This window comes from Amblyomma mixtum, chromosome 5, assembly GCF_055824585.1.
Source record: "Amblyomma mixtum isolate Tamu chromosome 5, ASM5582458v1, whole genome shotgun sequence".
Taxonomy (NCBI): Eukaryota; Metazoa; Arthropoda; class Arachnida; order Ixodida; family Ixodidae; genus Amblyomma; species Amblyomma mixtum.
The window spans coordinates 39,068,976-39,090,884 of NC_143016.1; the positions used below are offsets into that span (position 1 = coordinate 39,068,976).

At 50.4% G+C, this 21,909-nt stretch overlaps 1 protein-coding gene across 5 annotated transcripts in view; it reads right to left on the bottom strand.

The window, feature by feature from the left end:
• GckIII (Germinal centre kinase III) overlaps positions 1 to 21,909 on the bottom strand; it is a 124,303-nt gene that overhangs the window by 9,095 nt on the left and 93,299 nt on the right. For 4 of the 5 annotated variants that reach the window (XM_089544089.1, XM_089544088.1, XM_089544085.1 and 1 more), the window contains exons 2-5: positions 15,680 to 16,228; positions 5,339 to 5,524; positions 3,862 to 4,007; positions 1,692 to 1,914 (exon numbers count right to left, since the gene is read on the bottom strand). In XM_089544089.1, coding sequence (XP_089400215.1) covers positions 1,692 to 1,914; positions 3,862 to 4,007; positions 5,339 to 5,524; positions 15,680 to 16,228 — 1,104 coding nt within the window. Of the gene's footprint in view, positions 1 to 1,691; positions 1,915 to 3,861; positions 4,008 to 5,338; positions 5,525 to 15,679; positions 16,229 to 16,624; positions 17,098 to 21,909 lie in introns of those variants that run through there. The other variant, XM_089544086.1, reaches the window with a different exon arrangement.

A 21,909-nucleotide genomic window follows, 5' to 3' on the forward strand; every position in this document is an offset into this window, starting at 1 on the left:
CATGTATCACGAGGCCAACGTTCGGAGGCAAATGGATACAGAAGCCAAAATAATGGTGCTTTTTGAGATGCCTTCTCCACTAAGCTCAAGAAGGCAAGGGAAGCCAACTTTTTGAAGGCCTTGGGGCAATGAGGCAAAGCGCGCATGGAAAACAAAACAAAACAAAAAATCAAGGGGGCACTTTGTTGACCTAAAGTGCGGTGAGGCGAAAGCCTTAATTAAGCGTGGTGTTGCTGCTTGTGTCACTGATGTGTGGTTAAGATGTTAAGCTTCGCCTCTAAGAGTGGGTTGCAGCCTTCGGGCTACGGCTGCTTATCTGTTTTTTCAGCCAGCGTCCGCTTTGGCGGACGGGGTTGTTGCCACCTGCGTCTTTACTCTCTCTGTTTTTCTCTTTCTTCTTATCTTTCAACTCTCTTCTATCTGCACATGGCAGCGGTGGAGGCTCGGCTTGAGCCAGTCCGGCAGGCAGGCCCCGTCCTCTTTCCTTTTCGTTCTTCTCTCAGTCGCAATGAACCAACCAACCAACCAGCCTCTTAAGAGCGGAACGTGAGAGCGTCTTGCAACGCTGCCAGGGAGTCCATAGAAAGCCATCGCCCGTTCTTGCAATGCTGCCAGGGAGTCCATAGAATGCCATCGCCTGTTCGGTTCTACGCCTTGCTCGTCGGTAAATTGGTTTTTGAAGAAAGGAGATGTATCTGTCTCTCATATCTCAGTGGACACCTAAACCTTGCCATAACGGGAAGGGAGGAAGATGGGAGTAAACGAAGACACCGTATTCACTTCCAACATCAGCTGGCATGGCGGAGTGGTAGCGTGCTCGTCTCGCACTCCGGAGACCGGGGTTCGATTCCCGAGCTCGGCCAATTTCCTTCCCGGTTTTCTTCATTTATCTGGTCCTACTAGAAAGGTTAATTAGGCTAAATGGTTAAGTAAGCAATTAAGTTCCACCTGCTTGAAGCATCACTATACTGTCCCTTTGATTGGTTGCATGGTTAGTAGCCAAAGTACAATTGGCCCCGTTTGAAATTCGCGCACTGTGACGTCACGACCGTTTCCACCAATTGAAAAGCGTGACATTTCTGTCGACAACTGCTGCTTACAACGATGAGGCATTAAAGGCCTTAAAAAATAAAGAGAAAAACTGGCTTTCAACATTGAAAAAAAAAACAACGCGGTGCTGTTCGCTGACAAAGGGAAACTACCAAAAGTGCACTAATGAGTAGAGAAGAAAAGGGAGATCAACAGCAGCACGGAAGCTTCGGCACTATGTAGGCGGTTTTTCCGGTGGGCAGAAGAAACTGCTACCTCGTTGACGGGCTTCCACCTCACTAGTTTCTTCCGTTCTTCAAGTCTAGGCATTTAATTTGAGACCTTACCATCCTGTGATCACTTCAAAGAATCGTTTCAAGAACCTCCACATTCTGCATGATGCTGAAATTACACTGAACAAAAATGACATGCTTTTTGTTACCTGCTTTGCTAGCCCATCACTTTCGTGTGTTAGATGCCTTGTGTGCAAGAAAGCAATGAAGTGACATGGCACGAGCAAGCTCAGACAAATAAATCCCAAGAAAAAAGGCCAAAATTAAGTCAGCTAATGCATTTGCTGCAGAGGCATACTGATACTGCCAAACCAAAAAAAAAAAAAAAAGGAATAAACTGCCCTAGGTGACAAGAGTAAAAACCCTCACCGGTGACGAGGCCAGCTTGGGTTCTGGGGTGCGGCTGTAGATGACATCTGATGCGGGCACCACGCCAACTCCTGTTGGGGAGCTCTCGCCGTTGAGGCGTCCGCTTTTGGGCCGGTAATTGTCTGGAGGAGATCCACGCAGGTCGAGTGAGCCAGGCGGGGCTTTCACTGTTCCCAGGTCCCAGCGCAGGCTCTTCCATGTATCGTTCATCTTGGACTCATCCCTGTGCAGGGGTTGGGGAGCACAACTCACGTTAGGGAGACGCGGGCATATTCGGTTTATGGTTTACGGGGGTTTTAACATCTCAACGCAACTCAGGCTATGAGGGACGCCGCAGTGAAGGGTTCTGGAAATTTCGACCAACTGGGGATCTTTAGCGTGCACTGACATTGCACAGTGCACGGGCCTCCAGAATTTCGCCTTCATTGAAATTCGACCGCCGTGGCCAGGGTCGAACCCGCGCCTTTTGGGTAAGCAGCTAAGTGCCATAACCACTGAGCCACAGCAGCGGGTCCGCAGGCAAGTTTAAAGCACCTAGTCACAAGACACCAGATACAGCAGCAAAGTATGAAAAAATTGCTGGAAAAGAAAACCACTGAGATATATGCTCCTTTTCTCTTTTTGTTAATGACACAGGAGTAGAGTTACCTAATCAGTCGGGATGTCAGTATTTGTAAAGAATACTTAAAGCATGGCACCAGGTGACAGACTACCGGTAAAAAAACTCCTGGTCCTCGTAATGTGCATTGCCATCTTCAGACGCCTTCAGCACTCAAGCCAGGAGAAGGAGGAGGAAAAGATCAATACTTTCTTGATGGTGTATGCAAATTTATTTACGATGGCAGAAAACTAATAACTTAGCATTTGGTGACCATAGTTTGTCCTTGTGGTAGGAATAGTCCAGTATGGTCTGTGGCAATGGGGATACGGTGACCTGAACTCTCGCAGTAAGGCTAGTGTGTTTAGAAATGAAAGGTGGCTTTTGTTTTCAAGTTTGAAGCAATGTCGTAACCTGCAGGAGTATACTTTGAACACATTAACGATTTCAAAATGTGGAAATAAATGTTCTGTTGTGTGTTGGTACGGGAGGCTGTATATCAGTCGAGGTATTTTCTTTTCTAGGACAGCAAGTTTTTGCATATATGAGTGCGTTGTAGCGGCCCGTGTTAAAGTGGAGTAGTTAAAATGTAAAGAAATGAAATACGAAGGAAGCCAACAGTCACCAAAACCAAGCTGCGTAGGGGAATGATTGCTCTTATTTTATAATTTGTGGGCTTAATCAATAAGATAACAGTTTATTTTAACGCTGAAGAAAAAACAATCACATGCCGCTGGTGGGATCTGAACCCACGATCTCCAAACTTCGAGTCCGGTGCTCACCAGCTGAGCTACGACGGTTGCTGTTCAATCCTCTGCTTTCAGTGGTATTTCTCATTGCATGCAACCTAACCTTGAGAGTTTTCACCAACGCCACCCTTGTCCATAGTGGTGGACGTAGTACATCCTGTATTACAGGAATGCCACATGAAACATGATCGAATGGAGAGGTTGAAGCTGTGGAAGGACCCTCTTACGCTACCTATGGCATCAAGACTGCCAGAACTAAGGCCCTCATTTAGTTATTGAACAAACAAGGGAAGGAAAATAAGGCGCTTGTTATGACATATATATGAAGGAAGCCAACCGCCACCTAAACAGAGCTGCGTAGGAGAATGATTGCTCTAATTTTATCATTTGTGGGCTTAATGGGATAATAATAGTGTAATCATGTAATCAGTGAAATAACAGATCCCACCGGCAGCATGTGGTTCTTTTTTATTCTGCTTTCTGATCAGTTATCTTTCAGCAAGTAAATAATTACACCATTGATTAATCCTACAAATTACAAAATAAGAGAAAATATTCTCCTATGCTACTTGGTTTCCTTCATATATATGTTATAACAAGCACCTCATTTCCCTTCCCTTGTCTGCTCATGCAGAAAGAGTAGTGATCCAAAATAAGAAAATGGGGCACAGTCCTGACAGAGAAGGGAACCATAGGCACACTAGAGGTGCCCTGAAAGACAACTACTTAAGCTACAGCACCGCGCATTGAGTTAGGGCAAGTGCTACAGTTGGCACACAGGACGCGCTATCTCAGCTATCTCAGGCATAAGAGGGTCACTCACGAGTCAGATGCCTCGGAGTCGCTGTCACTTTGGCCGCCGCCAGCTGCTTTCCACCGCTTATACTTCTCTATCAGGTCCATTAAGTAAGAGGTCTTCTTTGCCTTTCGAATGAACGGGAACCTAAGCAGTTCCTTTGCCGTTGGTCGCTGCAACAAGAAGAGGAAAGAAGACGTGGTGAGCAGGTCGCAAGGATTAAAATTAAGTGTTTTATTACAACAAGAGGGATTCTAGCTCAGCAAATGTTTTGCCAGCTAGCCCTTTTAGCCATACTCTGTAAACACAAGATTGTGCTAGCACCTTCCCTTTGCAGGAACTACGGCCACGCTCAAAAATTAAAAAAAAAAAAATTATCGAACAACTTTTTTGTTCACAACTATTAAATAATGGTCGACTTTAAAATTTCTAAAACCAAATAAGTAAATAGTAAAAGTAAACGCTACTGTGCCTCCCATATTTGACACGGATGCTTGTCGCATGTGGTTGCACAGTACATCTGTTTCATGAATGCCGCCTGCTACCAGCACTTCACTTGAGTCTTATTCACTGTCCATACACACTCTTTACTGCACTGCAGTACCACTGGCTAAGCACCTGACAAGCAGTTTGGCTTTTCCTACAGGAATATGCAAATGGCTCTCACAGGTGTCTGCCATGGGGGCTATTTTGCTATCTAAAGTATAGGTTGCAAGTGTACAGAATAAACCTCTACATATTTTCGTTACACAATGCACAAATGAAGTTAGCATGCTGCAATGCGTTTGATTCTGTTTGTTTGTACCTAACACTGAAGTGACAGTTGTGGAAACAAATATCTCGGAATGAATGCATTATGCAAGTATTTCCGCTGGAGAATGGAGAGATGACAAGCCCTTACATGCCTACGGGGCTGCCTTTGCTCACAAGTACCATTTTCGTCTATAGCATGTACTAACTATTCACCAGGGTGGAAATTTGGGCAAGTCGGTATTGATCCATAACGTAAGAGTAGCGCAAAACCAGGACGACGGACACAAGGGGAGATAACACACACCAACAACACAGGCGCTAACTTCCTTTGGGCAAGTCGGTATTGATCCATAACGTAAGAGTAGCGCAAAACCGGACACAAGGGGAGTGTGTTCTCTCCCCTTGTGTCCGTCGTCCTGGTTTTGCGCTACTCTTAAGTTATGTACTAACTAATTTGATATTGCTGAGCAGGCTCTACAGTGCTGCTCTATAGGGATATTGCTGAGAAGACAGTGCAATTAGCAACAATGTAGCATGTGTATCAGAAACTCAAACAAGACCAATGCAATGTGCCCCTCCAATAAGCAGATTTAAAGCAACAATATTTTCAGCAGCGAAAAGAAAGAAAAAAACCCACACACAGAGAGGGAAGAAATGGCAACTTTTGAGAGCGTAAAACCCTTGTGCCCATCAAATGTGTTCCACAAGAGCGACCCAGCAGCAAAACAGGTGCCAGAGGGCCGGTGCTCACATTTTCTGGGTCTTTGTTGAGGCAGGCTTCGACAAACTCCTTGAACTGCTTGCTGTAGTTGCCCGTCAGCTGGGGCGGGTTGTTCTTGGGGATCAGGAAGAGCACACGCATGGGATGCAAGTCAGAGTTTGGCGGCTCTCCCTTCGCCAGCTCGATGGCAGTGATGCCCAGACTCCAAATGTCCGCCTGTGGCAGCACAAGGTGCCAATGTTTCAGGGTTCGAAGGGTAGGTGGACATGCACGAGGAAAGGATGCACTCGTTCTCACACACATTCAACTACGTAATACTCACAGCCGTTAAACACGGCTTCATCAAATACTGTCTCCTATCTGGTACATCATTTTCAGCTACAACTGCAGCAGGAAAAATGCAGCCCAAAAGAATTAATAACAGTTATAAAAGTGTGACATCATGGAGGAAGTAATGTCCGTGTTGCCTGCAACGGAAAATGATGGAACAATATCCAAGGAATGTGCCTGTCTCCACCCCTCTAAAAAATGTTTGGTTTTAGATTTATGGGGTTTAATGTCCCAAAGCTGCTCAGGCTATGAGGGAGGACGTGGTGGAGGCCTCCAGAAATTTCGACCGCCTGGAGTTCTTTTAGTTGCACTGACATCGAACAGTACACAGGCCTCTAGCATTTCTCCTCCATCGAAATACGACTGATTGGAAAAAATTGGAAAACCGAAAAATCGGATCAGAAAAAACAAAGAACCACTGCCTAAGAGCACAAGGCACCATTCAGTTATAATATTTCAATTTCTTTACTGAGGCCCCTCGTGCTTGGCAATGTCTACAATTTGTTTATTTACTAATATCAAGCCAATAACTTCGTTATAGAGGTAAGTGGTATTAAAGTAAATAGGAGACGCACCACTACTACTGTCCTGACACAGCTCTCTGCATTGCACTTTCAGTGTATTAGCATATCGACCTTGTTTTATTTTGTTGTTTCTTTTCTGCTGTAGTTCATTCATTCACATACCTACAGTTCTGATAGAGAGAATACCTCATACAGCACAGTGCACCAAAGAAATAAATCTGAAGGAGGAGGGAGAGGGGAAAAAATGCCACTGATTTCAGGGCAGGATGCAACACTCTGGAAAATCTGCGGCAGCATTAAGTTGCACCTCAGAGCCTGTAGGGAGGGGGGAGGTGTGAAAGGAGCTCCCAATAACCAAAGCCACGCCTAAACTCCCCCTCCTCTCCCAACTCCCAAATAAAAAAGTTGGAGGCTTATCAAGGTTAAGCCCAGTGGATGCGAAGCAGCCTTCGTTTTGCATTCTTATTATTAACGTCCTTAGCGTTTGGAGGCATCTTGACCGCATACACGCCCGGCGCAAAGACGCTGGCGCGGTTGCGGGCACAGAGACTGAAGCGACGGCGGGCGCGCGCCACTTCATCCCTGGCGTGACGTCACATATCACGTGATGCAGCGATGGTGGCGCCGCCGCCGCGTCGCGCGCGACGGCGCGAACCGAAGCGTGGAGGCCTCCGCCGGGCGACGTCCGACGGCGCGATATGAGGCCCCATCTGCAGCCGGTGTGACGTCATCACGTGACGTCACAGCATGTGATCTCACTTCAAGGTCAATGGTGGCCACCGCCGGGCGTCGCGCGAAGGCCCGAAACCTACGTTAATATGCTTCGCATAAAAATAAAATAAAGCACATCTGCTGACACTGCCAGGAGAGAAGGTGACAAGATCTAGTACAGACCCAGCTGAACTCTCGGTGCGGAGTATCATCAGTAACTACAGTCGAATGCTTTTTTAAAGTTGTATCCAACTGTAGCTATGAAATAAATTCAGGGTGAAAAGCGAATATTCCTCTCCCACAATCACTTCGTCCTACGCCTTCCCACTCGGTGCCGCAGGATGCTGGTGCAGCACATAAAACGTGTCACTTGTTTTCTCTTTTCCGCTGCGAAGTCGGGCTGGAAAGCATACGCCGAGGGTCGGGTTACGTGAAGATGAGCTGGCGGCAGCGCCCACCTGTTCGCGCCGCCCGACCGCCGCGCGTCATCTCGCGGGAGGGGGGTGTTTCGAGACGGGCGCCGCAAACAAAGGCGGGCGAAATGAATGCGAGAGAGAGCGGGCACGCGTTTCGACTGCGCGCGGCTGCGGCGACCTCGACACGGATGCATTCCTGCCGAGGCGGCAGACACAACGCGTAGGAGGTCCGCAGCAAAGCCGTTGGCTAGTGACTGGAGGGGACACTTAAGCTAATCCACTATGTGATAGCCTAACCCATTAACCAATTAAGCTATCGCGTAATGGGTTAATTCCCATATATGCAGAAGGTCATTCTCTACATTCGTAGATCGAGTCCTCATACTTCTCCTGGCACAGTGGTGCAGCGGTTAAGCATGCGCGCACCACTGCCCAGCGATGACAAGCGCTCGCAACGCCGGCGGTGGGCCTTGTGTGGGCCTTGTGAGCGACCAACCATTCATTTAACTGCCGCCTGCCACGGCGGGCAGTTTGCTATCCTGTCGGCAGGATGTGAGGACGCCGAAAGGTGACGTCACCTAGGTGGCCCACTGCCTCCTATATAGGTTGTTCTCTGGGGACGACCTACCAGAGCCATGCCCGTGATTTTTCGCTCACAACGCCGACGCCGGATTTTTCCGGGGAACGGGGCCTCCGACGCCATCGCATTAGAACGCACAAGCCGAGAAACTCAGGAGAGGAACAGGTCGGTCTCCTTAGCACTGGGAGCATGTGGTATATGTATTAAATCCTTTTAGTCGAGTACATGTACGGTCAGTGACAGAAGTTCGGGGGATGTGGGTTCGCGGAAAATAATTTATTTCTATGCGATCGAGCGAAGGGGGTCAACAAAAAGCTCTGAAGCAGGAGGGGGCGAGCGTGCTCCAGCCTTAAAGAAAAAAAAACAGTAAACTCACCAGCGAACCAATAAAGAAATTCCTTTTCTTTTTTCCACCGCGTGTACGCAAACTTTTGTTCATGACTGTACACGGCTGAGGAGAAAGGGATGACACCTCAACCTAGTTCCCAGCTCCCTTAAAGGCGTCCGAACAAAAAAATTTGGGTTGTGCGTTTTCTTTTTTATGTACCATTAAATAATTTAAAATTAAATTTCACTTGTTATGCTGTTTCCGTTTCAACAGCTGAGCGATGGCTGCGACGTCAAAGTTCAGCACAAGCCACGTGAAGTCAACCCTGCGATATAATAGCTGTTTCGTCGTTTTAATTTACTACAACGATAAGGCCAGTCTGCCTCAAGGGCCGGAATCGCCACGAAAGAAAAAACTACAGTTATGGCGCAGTCTTCTTATGCCTCACGCTACCTATACTGAACTTCGACGTCACGACCACTGTTTGGCTGTTGAAACCAAAGCAGCATGAAAAGAAATATATAGCGTCGTGGGCGAATACCGTGTGGTGATCCACGTATCCGGCATGGAAAGATTTTCCGCCGAAAAAACGACGAACGCCGTCCGTCGGGCGGCCGGTGGCCAAGTAGCCGTTCGTCGTCGATCAGAGCTAGTTATGTTCGCCGGACGGAACAAAAATTACAGTACGAGACGACTACGACGGGTAAACCGGGCCAGATGAACACGCAGACTCGAGGCACAGAACTCTTGAAAGATAGTTTAGTTAGTTAGTTTATGGGGTTTAACGTCCCAAAGCGACTAAGGCTATGAGAGACGCCGTAGTGGAGGGCTCCGGAAATTTCGACCACCTGGGGTTCTTTAACGTGCACTGACATCGCACAGTACACGGGCCTCTAGAATTTCTCCTCCAAAGAAATTCTAGCCGCCGCGGCCGGGATCGAACCCGCGTCTTTTGGGTCAGCAGCCGAGCACCATAGCCGCTGAGCCACCGCGGCGGCACACTCTTGAAAGAGGCGCACTGCTCTGATAACCACTACCAAGCCTAAAGACAAAACTACGATCTTCGGCATAACCAGCCGAACGAACTGGAACTGAGAGAGACAGCTTTTGGTTTCAGCAGAATATAAATCCGAGATGGTGAGACCAATGACATTCCCTTTTTGAATTTCCCCTCCCTTTATCGTCATTGGCTGAAGCAGAGCCAAGCCGCGCCCCGCATTCGCTTTTCGTTATTGGCTCAAGCCCTGAGAGAGCGGGGACGTCGTTCCGCCAATAAGCATGAAGCGCGGGAAATTAAAAAAGGGAATGCTTGATGGACATCAAAAGAGGAAGGTTGGTTGCTGGTTGCGACTGAGAGAAGGATGGAAAGGAAAAGTGCACAGGCCTGCCAACTGGCTCAAGCCGAACCACCACCGCTGCCACGTGCAGATAGAAGAGAGTTGAAAGATAAGAGGACAGAGTAAAAGAGAGTAAATACGCGCGTCGCAACAACCGCGTCCGCCGGAGCGGACGCTGGCTGAAAAAACAGATACACGGCCGCAGCCCGAAGGCTGCAAACCGAATGCCTCCACGACCATCCACCAAAAGAGGAAAAAATTAGCTGCGGTTTAACTACATGCTGAACCTGGTAGAGAAAGAAAGCTATGGCGTACCGGGCAACAGTACGCGCCTTGGCGTCTGTAACGTTGTGTGTGTTCCGCACACTGGATAGGCAGCGCGCCCACCCTGGCAGGTGGCAGTTAATGATTGATCGCGAGAGTTTGCTCACCGAATGAACGCTGCGGCCTATTCCTGCAGTGCCGCGTGTCTGCCACAACGTTGTCAGCGCTAACGCAAGCAGGCCACATCTCTCTCTCTCTCTCTCTCTCTCTCTCCATCCCACGTATCTCAACGCTCTATTCAGGCGTCCACTCACCCAGGGAGCCAGTTATGCGCACTTCCTTTCCTTAAAAATCATCGTAGTCTAAAACGCACAACGCCAATGAACAAAATGAACGCCGACGGCCTATGGCTTCGGCGCCGCGTTTCTTCCACAACGTTGTCAATGCCAACGCAGGACCAGTTAAGCGCCTTTCTTTTCCTTTGCTTTATCTGAAGGTCAAACGAAGGTGAAAACCGCAAGCGCCGCGAGGAAAGCCCGAGGTCCCGTAGTGAAGCTTTCGCTTCAAAAACACGGAACGAGCGCTCGTGCTGTCGCTCACTCCGTCGTTATTGAATATTCTCTTCCGTGATTTGTCCTTTGCGCTACTGTTTGAATTACACGAGCTCGGTGGGTTCACTAAATCCCGAAGCCGCACAGACCAGAATGTTATCACTTGAAATAAAACGCGAACGTCAGCCACAGGCGTCAGCAAGGTTAGATAGGGAACCAAGGCGACGGAAAATGAGTCCCAACGGCAGTATTGCGGACCCGGGCTGCGTCTCGTACCCTATTCTTTAAGGCTCATAGGCGGAGTCAACCACGCTGCGGCGAAGCTCTTGCAAAGCCCCGCCCAAAGACGCTCCTTCTCTGCAAGAAGGAACCATGCAAGAAGAGAACCATGCGCGGCTAGTGCGATCCAAGGTGCCAACTCTCCATTCCAGGACCCATTACCACAGGAGTGAATCTGCCACAAGCCCATCGGCGTCAGCATAAGCATGGCACTGTGTGGATGAGGATAAGGCACGGACTTGGCAGTGAGAAATGCAACGAGTTCTGAGTGAATAGCGTGGAAGCTGAACGAGGACGAAAGCAGAAGGACACGGCACAACCCACAGACTCCGATTCAGTGGTGCGTCAAGACCTGACAAGGGCGAAAAAAGTTCTGGCAGTGATCGTTTTGGCTCAAAAGCGGGTTTCGGACACTGCCTTTAGTTTTCGAAGGCTTCCTTGGGTACCGGCTTTCAAAGCACTTTTAGCTGATGTTGCCACGGGGGATCTGTACAGCCGCCAATGAGCCGAGCGGATTTCCGTTACAGGGTTCACGTGCATCTACGCAAGCGATGCATGCAGAGACGAACTTGCCGCTGTCGTTCGGCCCGCGTGACCTTGAATAGCCTCATGCTGCGGTTAACCGAGGGAAGGGAGCCACCCGATTCCACCAACGCAAAGGACACAGATCCCCGCTGTGGTTTCTTTCAAACCTTTCAAACGGTCAGATTAAGACCCCAGAAAGTTAATCGCCTATTTTCGGCTAGAGCCGGCTGTTTATCCAGCTCCACCGAAGTTAAGCCAAGCGTTCCGGGCAGCGAGATCGGGAAAATAAGGTGTGGCTTTTTGGCAGTGCTGCACGAACACTGCCCGGCGTACGCAATGTGATGAGGTCAAAGTGAGGCAGCTCGGGTCACTGCGGAAGCCGAACAAATAAAAGTTTGTGCGGGCCAAAGCTAGGAAGCTGTCAGCGTTCCCATTCATTTTCTCTAGCGCAGTCCTCCCAAGCACTACGACCAAACTATCAAAGTGCGAACAGTTCAGCCTCACCGCCGTCACCAGCAAAAAGAGTAGCGCACAAATTAGAGCAAGCGCGGGCACTGCAACAGCAGCCCCGCTGCTACACTGCTCGTTACCGTGCGCAATTGGCAGAAAGCGCAGCACCAGTAGTTCCAATCCGACAAATCAGTACAGGGTCACGCAGCGTTCACTTATCGTTTGCGCAAGGCTCACTTTAAGCCCCCCAACCTTTTCTCTTTCTCACGGCACGCAATCCAGAACACGACTTCCAGGCACGTCTGCTCTCGTTAATGCTGCCGAACGACCTTAATCATCCAAGCGAAACGCCATAAGGAGAAAGAACAAGGATTCGGGCCACGAGGCATCCCTTCGAGGCTGCCACACGACGGCCCTGCTTGCGTACGTACGCGTGGACCCCTATGGCCACAACCCTGCGTTATCTTGCAGTGAACAGTTTGCACAATAACATCGCGACTCATTTTAATTTCAGCGAAACAAGGGTACACAAACATCGCTACGAAAATCGCACCTTTCAACACCTGTTAGAAACCGCAGCCGCAGAATCAGCTGAAGTCAGATGTACTCGTTCATATAAACGAGCAGTTCTTTCTTCCGTGTTTTCTTCTTTAAGATGATGCGTTACATATTAGTAAACTTAGATCACCCAGCGGTATTCGCCTAGGACCACTCAGTAATTTATTACTGAACTTCCTGATGATGTTTCGGTTCCGGTTTCATCAGCCTAACCACCGAACGTTGACTGTGACGTGTAGTTGGTGTTAAGGCCACGTGTGCCATAAAAAAAAGGGCTATATAACTGCTGATACGCTTTTTTTTTGTCTTTCCAAATCTTGAAGCAGGCTGTCTTAAGTGTTGTAGTAAATTGAAACAACTTATCAACGATTATATGTGTGTGTTTTTTTTAGTGCCTCACGTGGCCTAAACATCAACTACATGTCACAGCCACCGTTCGATTGATGAAACCGAAACAGCACGAGAGAAGAAATTCAATTACAAATTATTTAGTGGACGCAGGTCAAAACCACGCGGTGAATCATGTATTTTAATATCTAACGCATCACTTCGAACTAAAATTAGGTGTCTATGGGCCTTTAATTTTAGAGAAAAAGCCAACCTTCGCGACAAAGCTATCAAATATCTAGCTGACCTCTCACTAAATCAAAACGAGGTTTTACGATCGAGTCTTTGAACTGTGTTACTGCTCGCGTCAAAACACAGACGACCAATTTACTAGACTGTTGTTAGTTTTAAAACCAAAGTAGCCTTCGTTCCTAAACGACGTCCTTATGCATTCTTTACATTTTTTTTTAACCAATCACACGGCCACGCGCCAGGATCTGACCTCTCATCCACTATACTCACGGTCTGGGGTAATATGACCAAGCATGCCAGTTTACGAAATTCGGGCTCAGAATCGAGACTAGTAACTTCGGCAGCGGGCTCAGGTGCCAGCTAGATGCGACGCACTGCAATCTTTCAGTACTGCAGAGCAGTTTTTCCATTTGACGCATATTAAACCAACGAGACAAGCAGCACGCAGTCCTCCAGTTACTTGCCCGCGTAGTCAGCCAGCTGACACGTCTTGAAACATGAGGGCGCCGGGGAGTTGCGAACCCGACCCGACCAAGTAGCCACCATGTACACACACAAGCGGCGGTTAAGACATCAACGTGACCTCGACGAAGTGTCACGCGTCGTGAAAAAAAAAAAAGTAAACCGCAGAGGAAGCGAAAAATCCGCTTCCTCCCCTTCCGGTCATCTTTATTCATATTTGCTGTTATATTCGCTAATCCCCTTTCCGCCTTGGCAGCCCAGACAGGGCCACGACGCGACCCTAATGGGAACCACGGTAGGTGCTGCCGACGCCACAACGGACGACGACGTGTCAGGGCTCGTACGGCAGCGCGTGGTTAAACACACGCGCGGGCCTCCATCCCACTGCTCCATTGTTCTGCGCCGGCGCGGGTAAACGCAGGGTGTGGCCCGAAACGCAATTACCGCGAGGAAAGACCGGCGGCGGCGCAGCAAAGAAGCAACAAAGTTAACGGCGTCCACACGCGCGCACGTCCCGCGGACCCAATCTCTCGTCGGCGGAGCTACGCCAAGCACAAACTTTGCGCCAGGTTTTTTTTCTCTTCTTCCTGTCCATTTTCCCCTCCTTCCTATCATACATTTAACTTTACACAACGGCGGCGGCGCTGGCCCTGTCGCGTACGCACTGGCAATCAGATTTGGCGCCAAGTGAGTAATGGTTGCGGCCGCCAAGAAACACGGATCCGATGCAGGGGGCCCTTTGTGCTGCCGCGGCTGTTGCCTGTCGGAGGAGCGTTCTTGGGCGCCAGCCTGTAGACGCGAAAGTTTCGAAGAGAAACGCTGCGCCTAACCCGCAGCATTGTTCGGCTTCGGCCTCAGCCTGCTGACGACGTTACGATGGGGGTTTCGTAATCGCAGCCTACAGCGCTGGTCACAACGGCCGGAAGCGAAACCGGCAGGCACGTCCACACGCGCTCGTCGGAACTAAACGCACATCTCAACAGATGTCAGCGGACAATCGAATAACTAAGCGCGGCCTTAGGATAGTCCAAAGGGCACGCCGCTGTAAACACGGGCGTCGGCATTCGACGCATTAGTTGCTGCCACGCGAGCGCTGCTGACCCGCTCTGTCGACAACTCGGGGCGAGCCGCGGCTGTCGTAGCGAGGCGTGACGCCGGCCCCATATCGGCGACAACTTGGTCGTAACGATTCCCGATGAAAACGATTGCTCACACTCTGCCCCGAAGGCAGAGGAGCGAAAGAGGCGACGATCTCAAAGCCTCTCATCGACGAACACCTGTTACTAGAGGCGCCACGAATGCGCCACGCCGACTACACAGCACTCGGAACGGAGATAACATACGAGCCGAAGGGCAGTGCTAATGCTTTGTCTCCCTCCCTGATAAGCGCGTCCTGAACAACAGACCACCCCGAATGCCTAGCTAAAGAAAAAAAAAAAAGGGGGGGGGGGGCTGCATGCCGGTACACGCCTGGAAAGCGGAAGTATCTATTTTACGAGCGCAAAACGGCGGACCAGAGCAATTCCAAGACTCGCGGTGTAGCCTTCGAAAATCTTAGCGCTGTCATCCGTCCCTGAAAGCATTTTTACTAAGGGGTAATAGGCGCATCCCCTCCGCGTATTCGAGAGACAGCAACCCAATCTAAACTTCGACCGCCAACACCTCCGCGGTAGCAATGCCGACGGCGGCACCAGCTAAGTGACTGTATTTTTCGAAAGGACAGGAGGACGGGGAAGGACGTGTACCGGATTTCCCTGAAGCAATACCACACAGTTACTACATAAAACTCTGCAAAGCCTGTTCCTAGAGCGAGAAATGCGCGTGCGTGAGAGAAAGCGACGAAGGGTGACGTCACCAGCTGGGGCTTAACGCGGTACAGATAGCTAGCTCCTCGATCTCCCGGCAAATGCTCATGCAGAATGAAAGTTAAACAACGCGAGATAAGGACCCGGCATTACTTACACGGGCAAATGAAACCCCGCCGCCCCGCACTGTGCCGCCTGTGAAAGAGCAAGCCGGACAATGAGGGCGTGCTTCTGTACGCGGCGACAAGGCAGAGCAAACAATGGCCGCATATACTTTCGACTGTGATCGGTATACGAGCCAAGACTGCGAAGTTTCCTTGCCAAAGACGAAGCGATTTTTTAATCATTCGAGTTTTGTAAATACTTGGAATGGAATGCTTTGGTCGCAAAGTGGTGCCATTTTATGTCCAAGGTCCAAGGCGAACCTTTTTATGTCCAAGGTAAAATATGCGGTGCTTGACTCCACGCTCTTCATGTATTCTTTGAGCGAGCCTCTCAAGCAAAAGTTCCATTGAATGAATAAAGAAAGCATACGAAATACGCCGACGGTTGCGACGCATGCTGCTTTTGTCTACTTTCGTGTCCACATCCTAAAGAGCCTTTCAGCTCCCTGTCGAGTCAAAGAAAGGGGAGCCAAAAACACAAACTCTCTCCACAGGGCCCACCACCCACCTTGGAGTCGTAGGCCGACTGCTTGATGACCTCCGGCGCCATCCAGAAGGGGGTGCCGACGAACGTGTTGCGCTTGCTCGTGGTGTTGGTGAGCTGTCCGGCGACGCCGAAGTCGGCCAGCTTGACGTCGCCCATCTCGGAGAGGAGCACGTTGGCCGCCTTGATGTCCCGGTGCAGCTTGCGCTCGGTGTGCAGGTAGTCGAGCCCCTTGAGCACCTCGCGCAGGATGACGGCGATGTGGAGCTCGTCGAAGCGGCCCGCCTTCATCAGGTCGAGCGCCGAGCCGCCGCCCAGGTACTCCATGATGATCCACAGCCGCGTGCCCTTCAGGTAGGAGCCGTAGTAGCGCGTCACGTAGGGGGAGTCGCACTGCGACAGCACCATGATCTCCTGCTGGATGTCCTCGATCTCATCCTCGGCCTCCTCCAGGTCGATGATCTTGATGGCCACCACCTGCTGGGTCCGGTTGTCCAGGCCCTTGAACACCTCGCCGAACGAACCCTTGCCGATGCGCTCCTGCTTGGTGAAGATCAGCTCAGGGTCCACCTTCTGCGCAAGGAAAAAAACAACAAAGACGTCGCGTCAAGCGAAAAGTTCACGAGGACGCTGTCACAAAAACAAGGTCCACTGCCTACGCGAAGCAGAGGTCACCTTGTCCCGGGCGTCTCAAACACAAACCGCATTATCTGCATACTGAATCCCAACGAAGATCGTTCGATATATGCGATGTGTTCGCTTTTCGCTCGCCACACAATAATAAACTGCTGTCGTGCTTACAGAACAAGCTTAGCGTTCGTTGTCTAAAGTTAGAGGCTCGGCAGGTGTTCTGAAACCTGCAGCGAATACTCCCAGTTCACAGCAAAGCACACTGCAGGCATTTCATCACGCATTTCCACACAAGACGTCCCGACAACCGTAAAAGCGAGAGAAAGGGGAGACACTCGCATTTTCGACTCTTCTCGCCGCCGAGGCATCCTCCCAGCGATGCGCGCCGCTGAAGCCCGTGCAAACGTGTCGCGAACCCAGCAGCCACGAGAGCACAATCCTGGCCCTGACTGACAGCGCGCGAAGAGCCAGTGCCACCATGGAGACGCGCACGAGACCTCCGATGGCTGGCCGGCATCTGGCACTCAGCGGAGCAAAAAAGGAGCAGAAAAAAAAAAGGCTGATGATGAGCGGCCACGTCGCCTTCCTGTCCAGGGAGCGCCAAGGCTTGCCGCGCGGGACTTCGCCGCCGGTCACGAATGCTTTCCGTGCAGCACGTCGGGGCGGAACAAACAGCACGAGCAGAGAAGGCCGGGGGAGGAGAGAAATGACACCACAGAAGTGAGTCACAGCGCTGCCCCTTTGACCTAAAGTGCTCCGCGGCAGTGATCTGACTCACTTGTGTGGCGTCACGCTCTTCAGCCGATCCACATACAAACACGTCGGATTACATAGACGCCTCTGCAAACCGATGCTCGAGCTGCGGCGCGGTGTTGTAGTCCTGGCTGCGGTGTAGTGTGGTCATGAAGTCACCTGTGCCGAGTCCTTTACAGGCCTTAACGCACTCGTTCGCTCTCCATGCGCGCGTGGGAGAAAGCGATGCAAGGGTGCGCGCGCGGCCTTTTCACGCGCCGCACTCACAAAAGAAATGATTCCACGCACCAATACCTCAACAGCTTATAATGCCGCTGCAAGTGGCTTTTAGAGCGCTATATTTCCATCAACTCGGCAGCCAGCAGAGCGCCGAAAGGGCAAACGAAGCGGCCAGGCGAAGGCAGCAGGGCCGTTCCTAGTTTTTGTGCGGCCACGGAATGTGAAGGGTCAGCTACCGCGGCTGTTTCACACCCGCTACAGAATGCGAGCAGAGAGAGCTTGCACAGAGAGGTTGCGGTATGCCTGGCGGGTTTAAGGACGCCGCTTCGTGAATATCTTCCAAGAATATTTTTTTTAATGCGTATGTTAGATATGTTAGAGGCTGAGTTATCTGTTTGATATCCAGCGTCCTCGCGCATTTCCCTCTGCTCTCGTAACTTTTTGCTCCGCCGGCCGCCCCCTCTCGGCACCAAGCGCGTAAATTTATCCGGGGGGGACTTCCCTGATTTACCGAGCGACGCGGCTGACTGGCCGCGGGTATGGCAGCTGCGTGGCGTCTGAAAGAATCTGACCAACAGCCATCTCTCAACCGACGACACGGACGAGAACACAAGTTTCAAAAAGTCGCTCCAAAGAGCTCGCCAACATTCGCTCGCGGTAGTAAGTTCTCAGCTGTGTGCAGCAGAACTGTATTATTTGATTCTGGTGATCATGACAACACAATGTAGTGACTGAGCGAGTTTATGTGCTCTACTCAGAACATGTTTCACGGTCCCTTTAGAGAATGCAGGCAACCTGCAGCGAGGGTCTTGTGGGCAGCGCCAATGTAGTGGCCGCAACCGTCGATAACGAAGCAGTGGCCCGCACACTAAACGCGAACGCCCGTCCTCATTTCTAGCTATTGGAGACAGAGGGGCCGTTGAGTTGACTGACTCGTTCAGCCCCGCAGGTCCCGGCTCCGAAGGACGGTGTCAAACTCCGTTACGGAGGAAACTGTACATCAGGTTTATTTGTACATATTTACAGTCGAGAAAGGAGTGCTTCGGTCACAAAACAACACCCCATTTAATAGGCTTCGTATTCCCCAAATCCCTGACCGGGGAATAAAGTTCGGAGAACGACGTCCAATCAGGTGGGCAGATGTGGACACTGGTGGTACCACCCACGGCAGGGGGGCGGTGCTGGGCTCTCTCGCAGCTCGGGCGATGGGAAGGGGTAGAGACAGAGCCGGCAAACACTGACGTGTCACTTTGACCACTGCAGCAAATTCGTTGCCTCCGTTGGAAAGGAATTTCCCGCAGACTCCCAGCAGGTGAATGAACGTCTTCGTACTCCCCCGCCGGATGTCCGAAACACGAGACATCTGTCGAGGACACAGCAGTCTTTCAATTAACAGGAACAGCTTGACCTTTCGCAGCATCAGTCTGTCCGGCGACCCAAGGGCAGACTCGGTCACTTGACACCGTCGCCGCTGCTTCCGCCGCTGCCGCCGCATCTTTGCTTCACGATGACTCATGTCTGGTAGTAATCCCTCCCAGGCCCGACGATGACACGTCTGGTAGTAATTCCTCCCAGGCCCGTGTTCACAAACATCTCCCAAATGTTCCGATGATAGCGGTACGCACCTACTCGCCAGGTTTTAGACATGAACCCTTACGGGTCAAAGCTGCACAAGGGAGCGGGGGCAATCCCTTCAGTGGAGCGCCCAGGCGTGAGATCGGATTCACCGAGTTATTTTAACGTACACCCCGAATCGAACCCATTAATCCATGCTCAGCAGTACAGTATAACGTCACGGGCCCTGACCATGATGTGACTGACCAGGTGGGGTATCTTTCAGGCGTGTCAACAGAATGGAAAGCATTCCGGGCTGAAGCTAAAGAGAGGCGATAAAAGAACGAAAAGGCACATGCAGATGCAAGAACGCAACAGCAATATTAAGGGGGCACTTAAGGTCCGCCTTAAGGATATGACGCGACAGCTTTAGTGGTTATTTGCTCAATTACTTCCTGTAAAACAGTACGCATACTACATCACACGATACACCTCAAGGCACACCAAACCGCTAACTGACCAAATAAAAGGAACGCGCCTTTACGTGCGGACATCTTCAGACAAAGCGAAAGCTTCGTGCGCCTTTTAGTTTGCCGTGAACGTGAGACACAGGGTAGCGGAAATGAATCGGGTGGTGAAGCGAGGGGCCCCGCTTCAGCGGGCGCCGCCATATTGTCTGAACGTAGAGCGCCGTTGCGGCGCATGCTATTTTGGCAAAACAGCGTCCGCCGCTAACGTCAACCCAAGGCGCAAGGCGTGCCTTATGTTCAGCACATTTCGGCGGCCCAAACCTCTCGAAGGGAGGGGCTTGGGGCCCCCTATTCTAAAGCTCCTAAATAAGGAAACAGACTAAACACACACCACTTTGTTAAGGTCCGATGTTTCTACTGTCAGCGGCCACCGACAATATAGCAGAGATAAATAAACGAGGCGATGCACAGACCGTCACGGTGTTGCAATAACTGTCGCCGCCACAAAAATCTTGCGCTAGCCAGAGCAATCAGATAATCTTTCTCCCTCTTTCGGCGCACGGGGTGGTATTTCAAGCAGTGACGGAGTCGAACGATGTAACAAAAAAAAAAATATTGTTCACAAACTCCTGTGCAGGCACTTTAAGGCGTCGAACAACGACTAACAAAGAAGACACAGGTTAATCTAAGCTCTCAAGTCCTCGCTAGTATGCAGCCTGTAGGACGTACCTACGCCTCCCATATCGAGAGCTCAGACGAAAGATAACACAGAAGAACAATTGATTGAGAAGCCAAGGGGAGACTTTTTGTCTTCTCACTGGCTCTTCTTTGAAACGAACGACATTCGAAAAATGAACGGCATAGGAGTCTCCCTTGCCGGCGTGTGCGAGACGAAGAACAATAGCAAACGCAGCAGCTGACATCAGATCAAAATGAAACGCTTGAGATGTGCACGCGCACCCAGGAATCCCAAGCGTATACCGCCCCAATAGCAATCGGAGGCATAGTTTCGCTTGTTGCTGACGAAGTTTTAAACTACAACGAGAGTACACCTCAATGACAGACCCATACCGGCTCAGTGAAGTGGTACGATCTGGTGGGCTGCGCTGTAGTGCTGAACAACATCCCGAAAGACGACGCAATGAACAGCTTCCCCCCTTTTTTCGTGTCCTGCTTCGGATATGTGCTATTCGCGAACCATCAGTGGAATTTTTTATAGCCTTAGGATTTAGATGCAATGAAGCCGCGAATTTCATCCAGGCAACCAGCTTCTAAATGCCCAACCACCACCGGAAACAAAAAAAAAAAAATGCAATCGTGCTGAGGCGCCATGCGGGACAACTACGGCTGCGGTAACGCTCGAATTCCATGCAGTGATGCGCCTTGATCTCCTAAAATGTCTTCTGTTTCGCTTATCATCTCAAGCTATTAAGAATACGCCTGCAAGTGGAGTAAAAACGTTGTAACCTCTTAATCACACGCCGGTGCTGTCCGTCTTATCAATGCTCTTAAAAGTGAGTCTAATAGTTACACAAAAAAAATATGGCACGGTACATGCAGAAGCAATATAAAAGGGAACACGCGAGGCTGAGGCTACCGAGGCGATGTGAGCCACTCGCGCGCTTCTGGCTGTTCTAAACACCGGAGGCACGCCCTGTCGTGCTTTACTGCCGTCTGCTTTGGAACGTGGTGTGACAGCTGAACACGCGCCGTAGTGCTCGTTCGGTGCGTATTCCGCTTCTGAAATCAGGCACGGTTATAAAAATTCCTACTAATTAAAATATTGCACGCATGCATCATCGTGCACCTCCAGCTTTTAGAATAGCCACAGGCACTCGACCGGCTGGAGTCACCACAGGCTCCAGCGCTACCGTTCATATTGCTTCTACCTGTACATGCAGACAAGTAACTAAACAGAAGGTCTTAATGTAAAGGACAGCATGAGGTATTGCCGACTAAGGCTAGCGATGGAAGTGTTTAGCGGCCGCTCCGACTGGAACGATCGCTTTCCTCAACGGCGGAGGTGGCGGCCATAGCGAGATACCGTACTACTGCTCGGTGTTGTTTGCTTGTGCGTGACATTTTTTATATTTCAGAACCCAAAATAGACCTCACGGCCCGCAACAGAGGTACTGAAAACTCTGCTCCTTGGCGGCAGACTTCGCCTGGGGTCTCACAGGTGTCGCAATGCTCACCGCGCTGATCATTCCCCACGCGATCGTGCACTCTAGCAGCCGTTACTAACTCAATGGGTTAGTAACTGTTACTAACCTTCCCGTTACTAACTGTAGTTACTAACAGGGTAGTAACATATCTGACATTCATTTACTACCCCAAAGTTAGTAAGTACTACTACATTTTTTTCTCAGAGCGGCAGAGCTGCTGGACAGGTGACTGATCGATCGTCAAGGGCAGCGCTTTGTGCCCTTGTGAAGCGCTCTGAATCTCCATAAGCCTCATTTTGCAGCTCATGTGGCTACTGCGCAACATTTAAAAAGCAAACGGGGGACGCACAGGAGATCCCTGTCCCGTCTCCTGCGCAGCTTTTTAATGCTTAAAATCCTGCCATGCCTACTGGTCCCTCATCGCACGCTGCTTGAGTACTGGGCACGCTTAACACTTAGTGCG